This window comes from Hemiscyllium ocellatum, chromosome 10 (assembly GCF_020745735.1).
Source record: "Hemiscyllium ocellatum isolate sHemOce1 chromosome 10, sHemOce1.pat.X.cur, whole genome shotgun sequence".
NCBI lineage: Eukaryota > Metazoa > Chordata > Chondrichthyes > Orectolobiformes > Hemiscylliidae > Hemiscyllium > Hemiscyllium ocellatum.
In genome coordinates this window covers 66,936,191-66,952,640 of record NC_083410.1, presented here as the reverse complement: position 1 = coordinate 66,952,640, position 16,450 = coordinate 66,936,191, and the positions used below count along the sequence as shown (strand labels likewise).

The window sequence follows — 16,450 nt, the reverse complement described above, 5'->3', positions numbered from 1 at the left end:
CACCTCCCTCACCTCCCTCCAGGGCTCCAAACAGTCCTTCCAGGTGAGACAGAGGTTCACCTGCCTCTCTTCCAACCTAGTTTACTGCATCAGGTGCTCCCGATGTGCACTTTTCTGCATTGTGTGACCAAGCGTAAACTTAGGGAACAGTTCACTGAGCATCTCAGCTGGGCCCACAGGGGCCGGCCGGACCTCCCAGTCACCGCCTATTTTAATTCCCCTTCCTCACATGACCATCCTTGGCCTTCTCTATTGCCACAACGAACCAAACTACAATTTGGAGGAACAACACCTCATCTTTTGCCTGAGCAACCTACAACCCAGAAGATTCAACATTGATTTTGCCAGTGTCAAGTAACCTCCCTTCCCATTCACAACTCCTCAGCCCTTCCCCCTCCCTTCCATTCCTCTGCCACCAACTGGATTCATTTTTCCCATTGACCAACCAGGTCATAGCCTTTACCTGTCTTCACCTATACCTACTTCACCACCCTATCCCTGCCACCCCCTTTATCTGCAGCTCCCCCTACACCCACCTCCCATCCTGAAGAAGGGTTATACATGAAACATTGACTTCTCCACCTCCAGATGCTGCCTGGCTTGCTGTGTTCTTCCAGCATCCTACCTGTCTACTACAGCTCTTAATAAGATGCTGGAAGAAATTAAGTCAGTTCGCTTTTGATGGACCATTAGACTTAACATTTTCCTAAGGGCGTCAAATATGATAAACTGCATAAAGTCGTTAAACTGTCTTTTTGTAACAGTGATTTAAAAGTGTATTTCAATCCTTTAAAGTGAAGGTATTAATAGTACTTTATGTGCTCCTCTATTTTAAATCTTTCTACCTAACAGCAGAGAAACTTGAAACATGGTCTGTTGCACACTTATGTTCAGCTGGCTGGACCATTGGAAGCTAAGGGATGACTTTATACAGGTTTATAAAATCCTGAGGAGCCTGGATTGGATGAATTGCCAATATCTTTTTCCCAGGCTAGGAGAGTTTAAAACTAGAGGGCATAGATTTAAAGCGAGAGGGGAAGTGTTGGAGGTGGGTACAATTACAACATTTAAAAGGCATCTGGATGGGTACATGAAAAGAAAGAGTTTAAAGGGATATGGGCCAAATATTGGCAAATGGGACTAGATTAATGTAGGATATCTGGTTAGCATTGATAAGTTGGGCTGAAGGGTCCGTTTCCTTACTGTATAGCTCTATAACTTCAGAATATTCATTTACACCAATGCTGAGCATTTAGACAGTATTTTCCAGGATTGCTCAATCACTCTTTACGGACATATGGGTTTGATTTTGCAGTTCATTCTGACTAACTATCCTGTCCCGCTTTGCTCAATGTCAAATAAAACATAAGAGTTAGGAGCAGAAGTAGGCAATTTAGTTCTCAAGCCTGTTCCAACATTTAATATGAATATGAATAATCTCAACTCGGCCTCAACTCCATTTATCTGTCTGTTGTTTGTAACTTTTCAGCCCACTACTAATTGAGGTATCTGTTTATCTCCTCCTTACATTTACTCAATAGCCCAGCACCTCATTCTGGGATGGTGAATTCCATAAATCCACAACTCATTGAGAGAAATAATTTCTCCTCATCTCTATTAAACATCTGCTCCACCTTATCCTAAAACTATGAACTATCGTTCTAGATTGTCCCACATGAGAAAACATTCACTCTACTTTGTCAATCCCCTTTAGCATCTTAAATATTTCAATCATCTCTCCTCTCATTCTTCTAAATTCCAGAGAATATAGACCGAAACTGCTGAATTGCTGTTCATTAGACAAACTCCTCATCTCTGGCATCAATCCAGTGAATGTCTTCTGAACTGCCTCCAATGCAGCTGCATCCCTCCTCAAACAAGGGACCAAAATTTGCAATACTCCATGTGCAGTCTTATTAATACCTTGTACAGTTGCATGAACACTTGCCTACTTTTATACTCTGTCTTTGACAATAAATGTCATATGTTTTCCTTGTTAACCACTGTTCCTGCATACTAGTTTTTTGTAATTCATGCCTGAGCACACTAAGATTCTCCTGCACCAAAGCACTCTGAAGTTCCTATCCATTTAGATAATACTCTATAAGTTGTCTTTTTATTCATCTCACCAATATGTGTCCATTTTCACATTAAATTTAATTTGGCAAATTTTGGCCCTTTCACAAATCCTTATCCATTTGTAAATTTCTCATTTTTTCATTATGGCTTTGTTTCCCATCCATTTTAGTGTCATCTGCAAATTTGGCTCTAGTACTTTCTATCCCTACATCCAACTCATTGATGTAGATCCTAAATTGTTGGGGCTGAAGTTTACATTAGTTAACATCTTTCCAAACAGAAAAATACCCATTTATCCTGACTTTCTGCTTTCTGTTGGTTAGCCAATTACCTATCCAAGATAATAACATACTCCTAACCCCATGTGACCTTACCATGTGTAACAGACTTTTGCAGCACCTTATCAAATACCTTCTGGAAGTCCAGATACACGACATCTACAGATTCCCCATTATCGAATGTGGTTGTTGCATCTTCAAATAACTAGCAAATTGGTCAAACATGATTTACCCTTCATAAAACAATGCTTACTATTGTTGTGGGGAAAATCACCAGCCTCAGAGTCAGAGTCGGGGTTCAACGACAGAGTTTATTGTACAAGGTTCCAGCATAGCCTTTGTTAATTTCGGTGTAGTCATTGTCAATTTCAATGTCTGTGTGGATGTCCATTGCTGTAGTAATGGGCACTAATCACTCTTCCTGAGAAGGATGATTACTGTATCCCTGGCTATTAGCACTTTGTATTGAGTCTGTATCAAACAGTTAACATTTCTGTCAATGGTGTTGCCTGGACGCAGGCACTACAGCAGGCAGTATACACTACTCATGTATATTCTCTCCCCTTTAAGCTAATCAATTAGGTTGTGACTGCATTGCGCTGGCAACCAGGTGGTCCCAGGCAGTATCTGTGTTTGCTCCGCTGTCTCTCTCCATATTGTGGTCTGGTGGCCATCTTGTGTGTCAACTGGCCAATTTATGGCTCAGCAGCCATCTGATGTGGCCATGTGCCTAGTATCACCCTGCCTCATGCCATCTCCCACTTCACTCCCCTCTTTGTGGTCAAGCAGGCGACTTTGGAGATCTCCCGCAGACCACCCCAATTTACTTCTTTAATAATAAATTCTAATAATTTCCCAATTACACATATTAAACTAACTGCTCTGTGGTTTCCTATTATCTGCTGCCCCTTATTTTTCAATAAACGTGTTGCAATAGCATTTTTCCAATTCACTAGAATTTTTCTCTCAACCAGGTAATTTTGGAGCATTGTAACTAATGACTCCACTACCTCTGCTGCCACTTCCTTTCAGACCCTGAAATGTAGGTGATAGGGCCCTAAGGACCTGTCTGCCTTCACTCCCAATAGTCCCTTGTGATGACAATTTTCCCAGGTTCCATTCTTTCTAGAACCCTCTGTATTACCTGTTACTATTGCGATGTTGCTAATGTCCTGCACTGTGAAAACTGAAGCAAAATATTGATTTAGTAACTCTGCCATTTCTGTGTCCCTCATTATTAATTTCCTAGTCTTTTCATGCAAGGGACTAACATTCACTTTCCCAATTTTCTTCCCTTTTGTGTACTTACAGATGCTTGCTATCCATTTTTATATTTTATAGAGTCATAGAGATATACAGCATGGAAACAGACCCTTCGGCCCAACCCGTCCATGCCGACCAGATATCCCAACCCAGTCTAGTCCCACCTGCCAGCATCTGGCCCATGTCCCTCCAAACCCTTCCTATTCATATACTCATCCAAATGCCTCTTAAATGTTGCAATTGTACCAGCCTTCACCACATCCTCTGGCAGCTCATTCCATCATGTACCACCCTCTGCATGAAAAAGTTGCCCCTTAGGTCTCTTTTATATCTTTCCCCTCTCACCCTAAACCTATGCCCTCCAGTTCTGGACTCCCCAACCCCAGGGAAAAGACTTTGTCTATTTATCCTATCCACGCCCTTCACAACTTTGTAAACCTCTATAAGGTCACCCCTCAGCTTCCGATGCTCCAGGGAAAACAGCTCCAGCCTTTTCAGCCTCTCCCTGTAGCTCAGATCCTCCAACCCTGGCAACATCTTTGTAAATCTTTTCTGAACCCTTTCAAGTTTCACAACATCTTTCCGATAGGAAGGAGACCAGAATTGCATGCAATATTCCAACAGTGACCTAACCAATGTCCTGTACAGCCGCAACATGACCTTCCAACTCCTGTACTCAATACTCTGACCAATGAAGGAAAGCATACCAAACGCCTTCTTCACTATCCTATCTACCTGTGACTCCACTTTCAAGGAGCTATGAACCTGCACTCCAAGGTCTCGTTGTTCAGCAAAACTCCCTAGGACCTTACCATTAAGTGTATAAGTCCTGTGAAGATTTGCTTTCCCAAAATGCAGCACCTCGGATTTATCTGAATTAAATTCCATCTACCACTTCTCAGCCCACTGGCCCATCTGGTCCAGATCCTGTTGTAACCTGAGGTAACCCTCTTCGCTGTCCACTACACCTCCCATTTTGGTGTCATCTGCAAACTTACTAACGGTAACTCTTATGCTCACATCCAAATCATTTAAGTGAATGACAAAAAGTAGAGGACTCAGCACCGATCCTTGTGGCACTCCACTGGTCACAGGCCTCCAGTCTGAAAAACAACCCTCCACCACCACCCTCTGTCTTCTACCTTTGAGCCAGTTCTGTATCCAAATGGCTAGTTCTCCCTGTATTCCATGAGATCTAACCTTGCTAATCAGTCTCCCATGGGGAACCTTGTCAAACGCCTTACTGAAGTCCATGTAGATCACATCTGCTGCTCTGCCCTTATCAATCTTCTTTGTTACTTCTTCAAAAAACTCAATCAAGTTTTTGAGACATGATTTCCCACGCACAAAGTCATTTGACTATTCTGAATCTGTCCTTGCCTTTCCAAATACATGTATGTCCTGTCCCTCAGGATTCCCTCCAACAACTTGCCCACTACCGAGGTCAGGCTCACCGGTCTATAGTTCCCTGGTTTGTCCTTACCACCCTTCTTAAACAGTGGCACCACGTTTGCCAACCTCCAGTCTTCCGGCACTTCACCTGTGACTATCGATGATACAAATATCTCAGCAAGAGGCCCAGCAATCACTTCTCTAGCTTCCCACAGAGTTCTCGGGTACACCTGATATTCTCGTGTACTGATATACTAGTTTTCTTTCTAATTTGCCTTTGCCCTTTTTATGATGTTTATAGGTTGTAGAAAGTCATGCAGGACTTCTTCCAAAGCATAGATGAATATTATTAAATCATCTTATAAAATCATCCTTTTATGTTCATTGCTCACAATTGTCAACTAGAGATCACTTATAAATGAACTGATTCTTTCACCCTGTCTTTGTAATGGGAGGTTGAATTTAATGTTTTGATGAAATCTAAAATACACAAAGGCTTCAATGATATCCTCATAAGAGGATGTCTCCCCATTCACAGAATATCATTTGTAGTGCTATCAACTATATACAAAAAAGTAATGATTTGATTCTGGTTATTTCTATTTGCTGGGCCCAAAACATCCCGATATCAAGGAAAGCACTTTGTCCAGTTTTCATTGCCTGGCTGTTGAGGACTGTACTTTGTGGAACATGACTTGGAAAGCTAGAATGGAGTCCACTGCTCACCATGGGCCAAGTTTCCTATTTCTCGCACTGCTCTCTGTGCTAAATACTTGCCTTCATGATTATCTCACCACCCCTTCAACTCGCAGCCTCATTACTGATAAAGGGATTTTGCCCTTCTCCTCCTCCTCGGAGGCTGTCTGACCTGCTGTGCTTTTCCAGCACCATTTTCTCCAGCATCTGCAGTCCTCACTTTTGCCTTCATGATTACCCACCTCTACCCTAATTACTTACTTGGCCTCGAAGTCCTTCACCCATTGCTCTCTGCTTCTGCTGCTGGATATTTAGGCCTTTTCCAACTATTTTATGAGGCTTTTCTGGGTCTGATTAGTCACTTCTTGCCAGCATTTGTTTTGTTGGATTTGCTGCTGCTCACAAATTATTGTTCGTTTTGAATTGCCTTGGAAGATCTAGCATATCTTGCTCTTGTAAGAGAGCTCATTAGAGGTAGAGGTAGAGATCCTTCTAAGTGTACATTGACATTTCCAGAACTACTAGATAAGATCAGAGCCAGTGCCCTCTCATTCCCATCTCCCTGACGATGTCATAATCTAGCTCCAGAAAAACCCTTGAATCCCACTGTTTGAGATATCAGAATGGTGTGTTCCCTCTCTGGTGCCAGGATCAAGAATATTTCGGAGAGGTGCAGAATATTCTCAAAGGGGAGAAGGACCAGCAACCAGTTGTTGTACACAATGGAACTAACAACATAAGAAAAGGACAAGGTTCTGAGGACAGAGTATAGGAAATTAGGCAGGAATTTAAAACATAGATCCTGGAGGGTAGTAATATCTGGGTTACTCCGGGTGCCACAAGCTAGTGAGAGTAGTAATAAGAGGATAGAGCAGATGAATGTGTGGCTGAGGCACTGGTGCAGGGGAGAAGGATTACATTTTTGGATCATTGGAATCACTCCTGGGGTAGAAGGGTGGATTGCACTAGAATTAGAAGTTGATTAATACAGTCAGTTCTGATTTAACATGATAGTTCCGTTATCATGCAGTGTCGCATTATTTAAAAAATACACAATAGACGCGCCCTTTAAACCAATGGCACCGGAATCATATTACAGCCAATAAAGGTAAGGAAAGTTTGCCTTCTATAAATAATAGTCTAAATTCTTCAATTGCGTTAATACCAATTCACATTGGAGAAACGTGTGTTATAGTAGAACCGACTGTATGTTCGTGGAGAAGTTTGCTAGAGCTGCTCGATAGGATTCAAATTAGTAAGGGGGATTGGGGAGACCCAGGGAGATAGTGAGAAAAGAGATCAGTCTGAGGCTGGTGCAGTTGGGAAAAGGAGCAAGTCAAACAGTCCAGTCAGGCAAGAACAAAGCAGAGAACAAGGTAGAACTGATAAACTAAACTGCATTTATTTCAGTGCAAGAGGCCTAACAAGTATGGCAGATGAACTCAGGAATGGTTGGGACATGGGGCTGGGATATCATGGCTATTACAAAGATGTGGCTCGGGAATGGACAGGACTGGCACCTTAATGTCCCAGATGCTGCAGGAATGACAGAAAGGGGGGCAAGAAAGGAGGTGGAGAGACATTTTTGATGAGAGATAACATTACAGCTGCACTTAGAGAGGATATTCCTAGGAGTATGTCCAGGGACAGGGAAGTTATTTAGATGGTACTGAGAAATAAGAAAGGAATGATCACCTTATTGGGATTGTACTATAGACTCCCAAATAGTCATTGGGAAATTGAGAAGCAAATTTATAAGGAGATCTTAGTTACCTATAAAAATAATAGGATGGTAATGATAGGGGATTTTAACTTTCCAAACATAGACTGGGACTGCGATTGCGTTAAGGGCTTGGATGGAGAGGAATTTGTTAAGTGTGTGCAAGAACTTTTTCTGATTCAGTATGTGGATGTATCTATCCTTGGGAAATAATAGGTGACTGATGTGGCAGTGGGGGAGCACACTGGGGCCAATGATAAACATTCTATTTGTTTCAAAATAATGATGGAAAAGGATAGTCCAGATCTAAAAGTTTATGTTCTAAATTGGAGGAAGGACAATTTTGATAGCATTAGGCAAGAACTTTCAAAAGTTGTGTGGGGGTGGATATTTGCAGGCAAAGGGATGACTAGAAAATGAGAGGCCTTCAAAAATGAAATAAAAGAAGCCCAGAGACATTATGTTCCTGTTAGATGAAGGGCAAGGCAGGGCAAATGTAGGGAATGCTGAATGACTAGAGAAATTGAGGTTCTGGTCAAGAAAAAGAAGGAAGCATGTGTCAGGTGGAGACAATTTGAGTGAATCCTGAGAAGAGTAGAAGTATACTTGAGGGAAATCAGGAGGACAAAAAAGGGCATGAGATAACTTTGGCAAATAGGATTAAGGAAAATTTGGAAGGATTCAATAAATACCTTGAGGACAAAAGGGTAACTAGGGAGAGAATAGGGCCTTTTAAAGATCAGCAAGGCAGCCTATGTATGGACTGCAGGATATGGGAGGATATACTAAATGAGTATTTTACATTTGTATTTACTGTAGAGAAGGAGGTGGAAGCTAGACATCTTGGGAAAATAACAACAGCTTGAAAAATTACAGAGAAAGAGGAACTAGACATCTTAAAATGTATAAAGATGGATAAATCTCTAGTACCTGATCAGGTCTCTGTAGAAGTCTGTGGGATGCTGGCGGAGTGATTGCTGGACCCCTGGCTGAGATATTTGTATTATCAATAGCAGCAGGTGAGTTGCCGGAACTTGGAGGTTGGTTAATGTGGTGCCATTATTTAAGAAAGATGGTTTAGAAAAGTCAGGGAACTCTAGACCAGTGAGCCTGGCATTGGTGGTGGGCAAGTTGATGAAGGGAATTCTGAGAGACTGGATATGCATGTATTTGAAAAGGCAAGGACTGATTATGAATAGTCAACATGGCTTTGTGCATGGGAAATTGTGTCTCACTAACTTAATTGAGATTTTTGAAAAAGTAACAAAGAAGATTGATGAAGGCAGAGTGATGTATGAGATTTATATGGACTTCACTAAGATGTTCAACAGGGTTCCAGAAACGTCGATTCTCCTGCTCCTCAGATGCTGCCTGACCTGCTGCGCTTTTCCAACACCACATTCTCAACTCTGATCTCCAGCATCTACAGTCCTCACTTTCTCCAGATTAGCAAAGTTAGATCATATGGAATACAGGGAAAACCAGTCATTTGGTTACAGAACTGGTTTGAAGGAAGAAGATACAGGGTGGTGGTGGAGTTTGCTTTTCAGACTGGTGGCCTGTGACCAGCGGTGTGCCACAAGGATTGGTGCTGGGTCCACTGCTTTTTGACATTTATATTAATTACTTGGATGTGAACATTGGAGTAATGGTTAATAAGTTTACAGATGATACCAAAATTGTTGGTGTAGTGGACAACCAAGAAGATTATCTCAGAGAACAACAGGACCTTGATCTGATGGGCCGAGGAGTGGCAATTAGTGTTTAACTTTGATAAATGTGAAGTGCTGCGTTTTGGAAAGGCAATTCAGGGTAGGGATTATACACTTAGTGGTAAGGTTCTAGGGAATGTTACCGAACAAAGAGACTTTGGAGAGCAGGTTCATAGATCCTTGAAAGTGGAGTCTCAGGCAGTGAATAGTGAAGGATAGTGAAGAAGAAATTTGGTATGCTTTCCTTTATTGATTAGGACATTAAGTATAGGAGTTGGGAGGCTATATTGAGGCTATACAGGAAATTGGTTAGGTCACTTTTGGAATACTGCATTCAGTTCTGGTCCCCCTGCTATAGGAAGAATGTTGTAAAACTTGAAAGAGTTCAAAAAAGATTTACAAGGATGTTGCCAGGGTTGGATGATTTGAGCTATAGAGAGAGGCTGAATAGTTTGGGGCTATTTTCCCTGGAAAGTTGGAGGTTGAGGGTGAACTTACAGAGGTTCATAAAATGATGACAGACATAGATAGGGTGAATAGTCGAGGTCTTTTCTCCAGGGTAGCAAAGTCTAAAACTAGAGGGCATGGGTTTAAGGTTAGAGGAGAAAGATTTCAAAGGGACCTAAGGGGCAACTTTTTCATGCAGAGGGTGGTGTGTGTACGGAATGAACTACCAGAGGAAGTGATGGAAGCCGGTACAATTACAACATTTAAAAGGCATCTGGATGGGTACATGAAAAGGAAAGGTTTAGAGGGATATAGGCCAAATGCTGGCAAGTGGAACTAGATTAATTTAGGATATCTGGTCAGCATGAGTTGGACAGAAGGGTCTGTTTCCATGCTGTATATCTCTGTGACAATCGTCAACATAATCTTAACCCACATAAATGAATTGAACTCCAATTAAGTAACCAAGCCCTAATAGGGATGTTAAATTTGCCCTGAGGCCCTCCTTTTTCTTGTCAGGTTTAGGCTAACATGAAGGAAACAAGGAAACTATAGAGGCCCTCCTACATGATCTTGCTGTCTTTTTGAAGAGAGGACTGTGGATTGTTTAAACTGCCTCTTGCCCAGATTCCTCCTGGCCTTCCTGTACCATCTCTTTCCAGCTCAACACTCCCTGGAGCCACTTCTCATCCCTTAACCTGTAGCCAGTAGGTGCCATATGTGTTTTCCCAAGGTTTCCTGCTCAGAATGCTAATGAAAGTTTGGTGACTAAAATTCTCTTGCTCTCATCCTGCTGCAGGCATTTGAGAAATTAACTGAAACCAATGGGTTCTACTAAAAACCGCATGGCCATTAAAGTTCCTTTCAACATGCAGCATATTTCAAGCAACCAGATGTTATGGGTTTATGCTCTCTCCTGTAGCTCAGTGTCAGCACTTGCATGTGAACCATACAGTATGAAAATAAGTTTCATTTCAGAGAGTTGAACACAAAATCAAAACTGGCATTTCAGCACAATGGAGTACCATTCTGTCATTTAACTCTCATCTGCCCTGTCTGGTCATTACCATATCGTTGATGGGAATTTGCTGAGTGTAAAATTCATTGCTGACTTTCCTCAATTACAGCAGTGACAACATTCACTACAAAGTGATTTGTGATATTCTAAAGTTGTGAAGGGTGTTATATAAATGAAAGATTTCTTTTCTCCCTCGGCTTAGTTTAGAAACTGTTAAGCATCTTTCCATTCATTCTGTGCTCTCTAGATGTCTGCAAAGCTCCTGTCTGAAATGAATATGGGCAATTTCAATCCACATTCAGCCAGAAGTAGTCAGGAATGTGCTATGCTGAATACTGAAAATTTCACAGTGCTATATCAGTGTTACTTCAGTGTTAGTTGAGGAGTAAGCCAGGCGAGAAATCATTCTATGTCTCATTCATTCTATTATCTTACTCATACTCTGCAGTACTTGACCTGGGCCTACTTGATGCTGATACTTGGTTCTAAAAATAAAAAGTATTTGATTCTCTGGAATTGACATCCTTTTTCCTGATAAGTACCATAATAAGTATGTGGGTAGAATTTCCTTTGCAACTGAATTTCTTCTGTGTCTTATTTTCTGGTTAATGAATTGATAAAATATTCTTCTGTACATTATTTTAAACAAATAGTGATAGATTACTTCTCTTGAAAGAGCTTGATGATAGCATGGAGAGAGTAATTGTCATTTTCACTGCCTGGGAAGTTTCCGTATGAGGCAGACAACCTATACTGCTAGATTATTGCCAGTGAAGGTATAAATTATTGGCCACAGACTCTGCGCTGGAATACCCAGCATTAAACATCATTGTAGAATCCAGCACTCCCAGCAAACAAGAAATCATTGGCAGCAGTCATCACAAACTCATCGGGTGCAGATGGATCATTTGTGATTTATAGTCGATGATTCAGTGCTGCTTTCTCATTCCTGTAGGTTGTTCATCGAGATCTGAAGCCGAGTAACATTTTGTATGTGGATGAATCAGGAAATCCAGAATCAATTAGAATTTGTGATTTTGGTTTTGCCAAGCAACTCCGAGCTGAGAATGGCCTTCTAATGACTCCATGTTATACTGCCAACTTTGTTGCACCTGAGGTAAAAAGCTTTACAATTCCTTATGGTGTTTTGTTGAAGTGCTTAACAGAAATCATCAAAATTGTAAACTGATGCTTGTTTCCAATGCCATTTTGTCAGGCGGTGTTAATATTTCCAATATATTCTTGAATATATTGATGTATTAAAGTGGATTGATCAGAACAATAATAATGTTTTTAATCCTACTAAGGTATTATTTGCACAAACAGCACCATCAGTTTTTTTTCTGTCTGGAACACATTACTTATTAATCTGTGGGAGTTAGCTCCTTGCACTTTTGGGTAAGTACCGAGGATAATGAGTCTAGTTTGCAACATTTCTATGCTTACAAAAACAGATAATCCATAGCATGATTGAAAAACAAAAATAATTGCCTTTTAGATATTTTAAACACAAAGGTGCCAATCTATATTCACTGCATTGTGTTTTGGGATTTTGAAGCATTTTCTTTGGAAAGCATTTAGATACATGTCGTATATTACTATTTAAAGCTAATGAAATAAAGTCAGTTGTTTCAGACATCTGCTGTAGTCTTAGAATAAAGGTATATCGATGAGTTTACTCAAAATACCTTTGTAACCTTCATGGGAATGTTAATAGTTTCCTTTCATGTTTAGAAAATGCCTTTTTGTTGCAACTAGATTGAAGCTCCAATGAGGAATTTCAAAATTCCTCTCTATTTTCTGTAAAGTCTGGACTGAACTATTTGGGATCTATTATATTTACCTATGGATAATTTATAAATAAAGTATATTTTACAATAAAGAGTAAAGTCACTGAAATGGGAATTCACAAAGATTACTAACAACTAGGAATGCGTCACCTTATTTTACTGCTTCCGAAGAGCATTCACAATGCCCAAGGTTTCAGAGAAAAAAAGACTTTCAGCAAAATACATATACTTCAGCACACTTACATGGTTAGTGAAGCATAATTCCTCATTTATTTAACTGAAACATAAACAGTTCAACAATTTGGATCAAATTGTAATTGCTAATGTTATTCATCTACCTTTCAGAAGATTGCAAAAGGGAAATCACCACATTCTGTTCATATGAAAGTTGCCTCATTGTTATGCAGGCTTAGGTTTTGCCAACATGGATGAATAATAGGTAACAGGAATTACCTTTATCATCAGGAATATGTGTTTGTTTACAGGAAAGATTGCTGATACTATACCAGAGGAGGACATCTAAAAGCTACTTCAAATTTGTAGCAAGGTTCACCAACTACTTTCATAAATAATACCTTCTGTTGTCCCAAAACGGATATGAACACAGGGTGACTGGGTAATTCCTATGTGATCAAGCTCAGTACCACACAGTGCTGTTGCCAACTGTGTCATTGGGGAGCATCATATTATTGTTTAAAATCATTCATTTAGAGACTTAACTTATGTCCTCTGCATTACTAATCACCTCTTAAGAGATTTCAAGACAAATATGATGCATGATTCAATAGGGCTTTAAATGGTAGTCATCAAATCCTTGTGTGGAAGCAGGTCATTTGATCCATCAAGTCCACACCAAACATTCAAAAAGCATCCCATCCAGATCCACCTACCTACCCATCCCTGTAACTCTGCATTTCCCATGGTCAATCCACCTAACCTGCACATCCCTCAATACTGTGGGCAATTTAATATGACCAATCCATCTAAACATCTTTGCACTGTGGGAGGAAACCAAAGCACCCAGAGGAAGCCAACACAGTCACAGGAGAATGTACAAATTCCTCATAGACAATCATCCAAGGGTGGAATTGAACCTGGGTCCTTAGTGCTGTGAGGCAGCAGTGCTAATCACTCAGCCACTGTGCTATTCTGTCAGAGGTCAAAAGATTTATCATAAATTTCTCACAGACTGTTAATTAAAAAGCTTTTCCATAAAATGAAAATGAATATATAAACTCAGTATTTTGTGCAGGGTGGGTAAGAATAGGGTTGGTAGGAGCCGGGAGATGTGATTCTGGTAGGGTGGAGAGCGGTGGATAGCTGTATGTTCCTCCCAGAAATGCTGAGAGTTCAGAGATGTTTTCATGCTTAATGGATTATTAGAGCTCTCCATTATAAATACTTCATAATTCTTCTACTTGTCTATATTTTCCTTAACATTCTGATCTATACACTTTTCCCATTAGTTGATGCCGTTTAGACTATACAGTGCAATGAATTTATTTTGTTCTTTACCTCTAGCCAAGTTAAATTTTGTCTTTGACACGAGGGATATCCTAACTCTCCAGCACTGAAATGTTTTCCTTTATCAATACCGCCACCCCTCCCTCTTTTCTTACTTTCCTACTTTTCTAAATTTTTTGTATCCAGTAATATTTAACAAGCAGCTTTACCCTTCTTTAAGCTAACATTCCCTTACAGCCACTGCATCATATCTGCATTTGTCTGTCTGTGCCTGTAACTCATTATGTTATTTACCACACACAAAAATTTCATATGCAAACTGTTATGGACCAGACCAAACCAGTTTCAAATATATCATGGAGATAGATTAGACCCTTTTTTTAAATTTAAAGGCAAGCATAAGGCACTATGCTTCAGATGTAATTCAACCGGTCACAATACTTGGCTTTAAGCAAAATGCACTTTATTCTTATTCTATAGTTAAAATACAATGAAAGAAGAATTGGTCTAACTTTACTTCTATTGGAAAGCTTAACAAAAGAATAGATTATTTAACTACTAAACAGTAATTGTTCCAATATAGTAATACACCTTTGGAAAAGGCAAATTCAGTCAAATCGAATGTCTTACATGCAATGTTTCTCTAGTCTGGGAGGGAAGATAATCAAGAGAAAACTCTGGCAGTGAGAGTGAACTTGACCATTTTGCTGTCACGAGGAGAGATGTATGGAAGCTTCCAAACTCCAACAACGACTGAAAGTTGAACTAAAACTCTGGTTCCACGGGAGCCTGATCCCACTCATTCACACTGCTTCTATTGTTCCAACGTCAAAAAAAATCCAAGGCCTCACAAGCTGTTTATTTGATTGGCATGGAACAGACCACTAGGTACCTCTACCTCAACCTCACTGTTACCCTAACTTAGACTTTATTACATTTCCTCTTATGCCGAAACCACCAAATAGATTATTATTTTGTTATCCAGAAATATGTATCTTTCCTAGTATTCTGTGGACTTTAGTGTTCCTCACTAATATTCCACCTGGTTCCCACATCCCTTCCAAGTTAGTTAGATGTCTCATCAGTAGCACTAGCACATTACTCCACGAGGAAATTCTGATTAGGCCTCTATAGATCCAATATCTGCTGAAACTAATTCCAATGTTCCAAATGATCCCAAAGCCCTTCATCTTCAAACAACTGTCCACTCAACTTTCATCCCTTTATCCTCCTCTATACTCACTTGCATGTGGTACCAGTACAGACACTACTCATTAATTTCCTACTTAAATTCTGACTGTAACACCATCTAGCTCTTTTTATTGATATCAACAATGGCCATTGGCTGTTCATCTTCCCATCTGTCCAGCCACTCAGTCACACCTTGACCCTGGCACTTAGGGTACAGAACATGCAGCCATAAGTAAATTCCCCTAAATTCTGGCTATCCTATCTCTATGACTTTTCCAGTCTTCCCCAGCTCCAATCTGTTTCCTGACTGCATCCCATTCTAATTCAGTCCAAACTCTGTGTGTTTGATGCATGTCCCAATTCCATTTTCATTCTAACATCATCTCTTCTGTTCCAGCTCTCAACTCTACCCAATCCAATCAAGCTCCGGGGTTCCAACGCAGCACAACTCAACTCACAACTTTGCCTCCTATTCCCTCCAGCTTCTGCTTTTGCCTCATTCCAATTCAGCTCAACTCTACCCTGTTCTGGTCCAGCTCCAGAATTTGCCCTGTTCCACCTCATTCACCAAACACCCCATCCACTGAAACAATTATCCATTTACTTATACAGTCCCACTAACAGACCGTGGGATTCTGGGACATTTAAACTGTAATTTATCAGAAAATAGCAGCTACTGAAGGAGATGTGGCTTCTTTTTTAATCACTTTGTTGGTGTTTCTGTAGATTGCTGGCTCTCTGACCCATAGGATCTTCCGGCAGAAGATTGGAAAAAAAATTGCAATGGGTCAAGTAAATTAGGTATAATTTGGTTGTGTTGGAAAGAGAAGTTCTTGATGCTGACTGGAAGTATGGGTTATCTGACATACTAAAACCTTGATGTGGAGGTGCCGGCGTTAGACTGGGGTGGACGAAGTTAAAAATGACACAACAATCCCACAAAGATGTGCGGGTCAGGTGAATTGGCCATGCTAAATTGCCCGTAGTGTTAGGTAGGCGTAAATGTAGGGGTACGGGTGGGTTGCGCTTCGGCGGGTCGGTGTGGACTTGTTGGGCCGAAGGGCCTGTTTCCACACTGTAAGTCTAATCTAATCTAATCTAAATATAGTCAAACAGGTTTATTTGGAAGTACTAGGTTTTGGAGCGCTGCTCCTTAATCCAATAGCTGTGGAGCAGGATCATAAGACACAGAATTTATAGCAAAAGGTTACAGTATCATGCAAGCAACTGATACGGTGCATTGAACAATCCTAGATTGCTGTTAAACCTTTCTTCTTTTAGAATAGGTTGCAGTTTTCGATTCATTTATATATAAATCCCAGAACTTCTTTCAAGTCACATTCTCAAGATAACATAAGGTTTTATAAAAATAGGTGACATTTCAGCACAGACAATGCATT

The 16,450-nt window shown here is 40.4% G+C and overlaps 1 protein-coding gene across 4 annotated transcripts in view; it reads left to right on the top strand.

The window, feature by feature from the left end:
- rps6ka2 (ribosomal protein S6 kinase, polypeptide 2) overlaps positions 1-16,450 on the top strand; it is a 387,513-nt gene that overhangs the window by 351,716 nt on the left and 19,347 nt on the right. For all 4 annotated transcript variants that reach the window (XM_060830971.1, XM_060830970.1, XM_060830969.1 and 1 more), the window contains one exon: positions 11,561-11,722. In XM_060830971.1, coding sequence (XP_060686954.1) covers positions 11,561-11,722 — 162 coding nt within the window. The remainder of the gene's footprint in view (positions 1-11,560; positions 11,723-16,450) is intronic.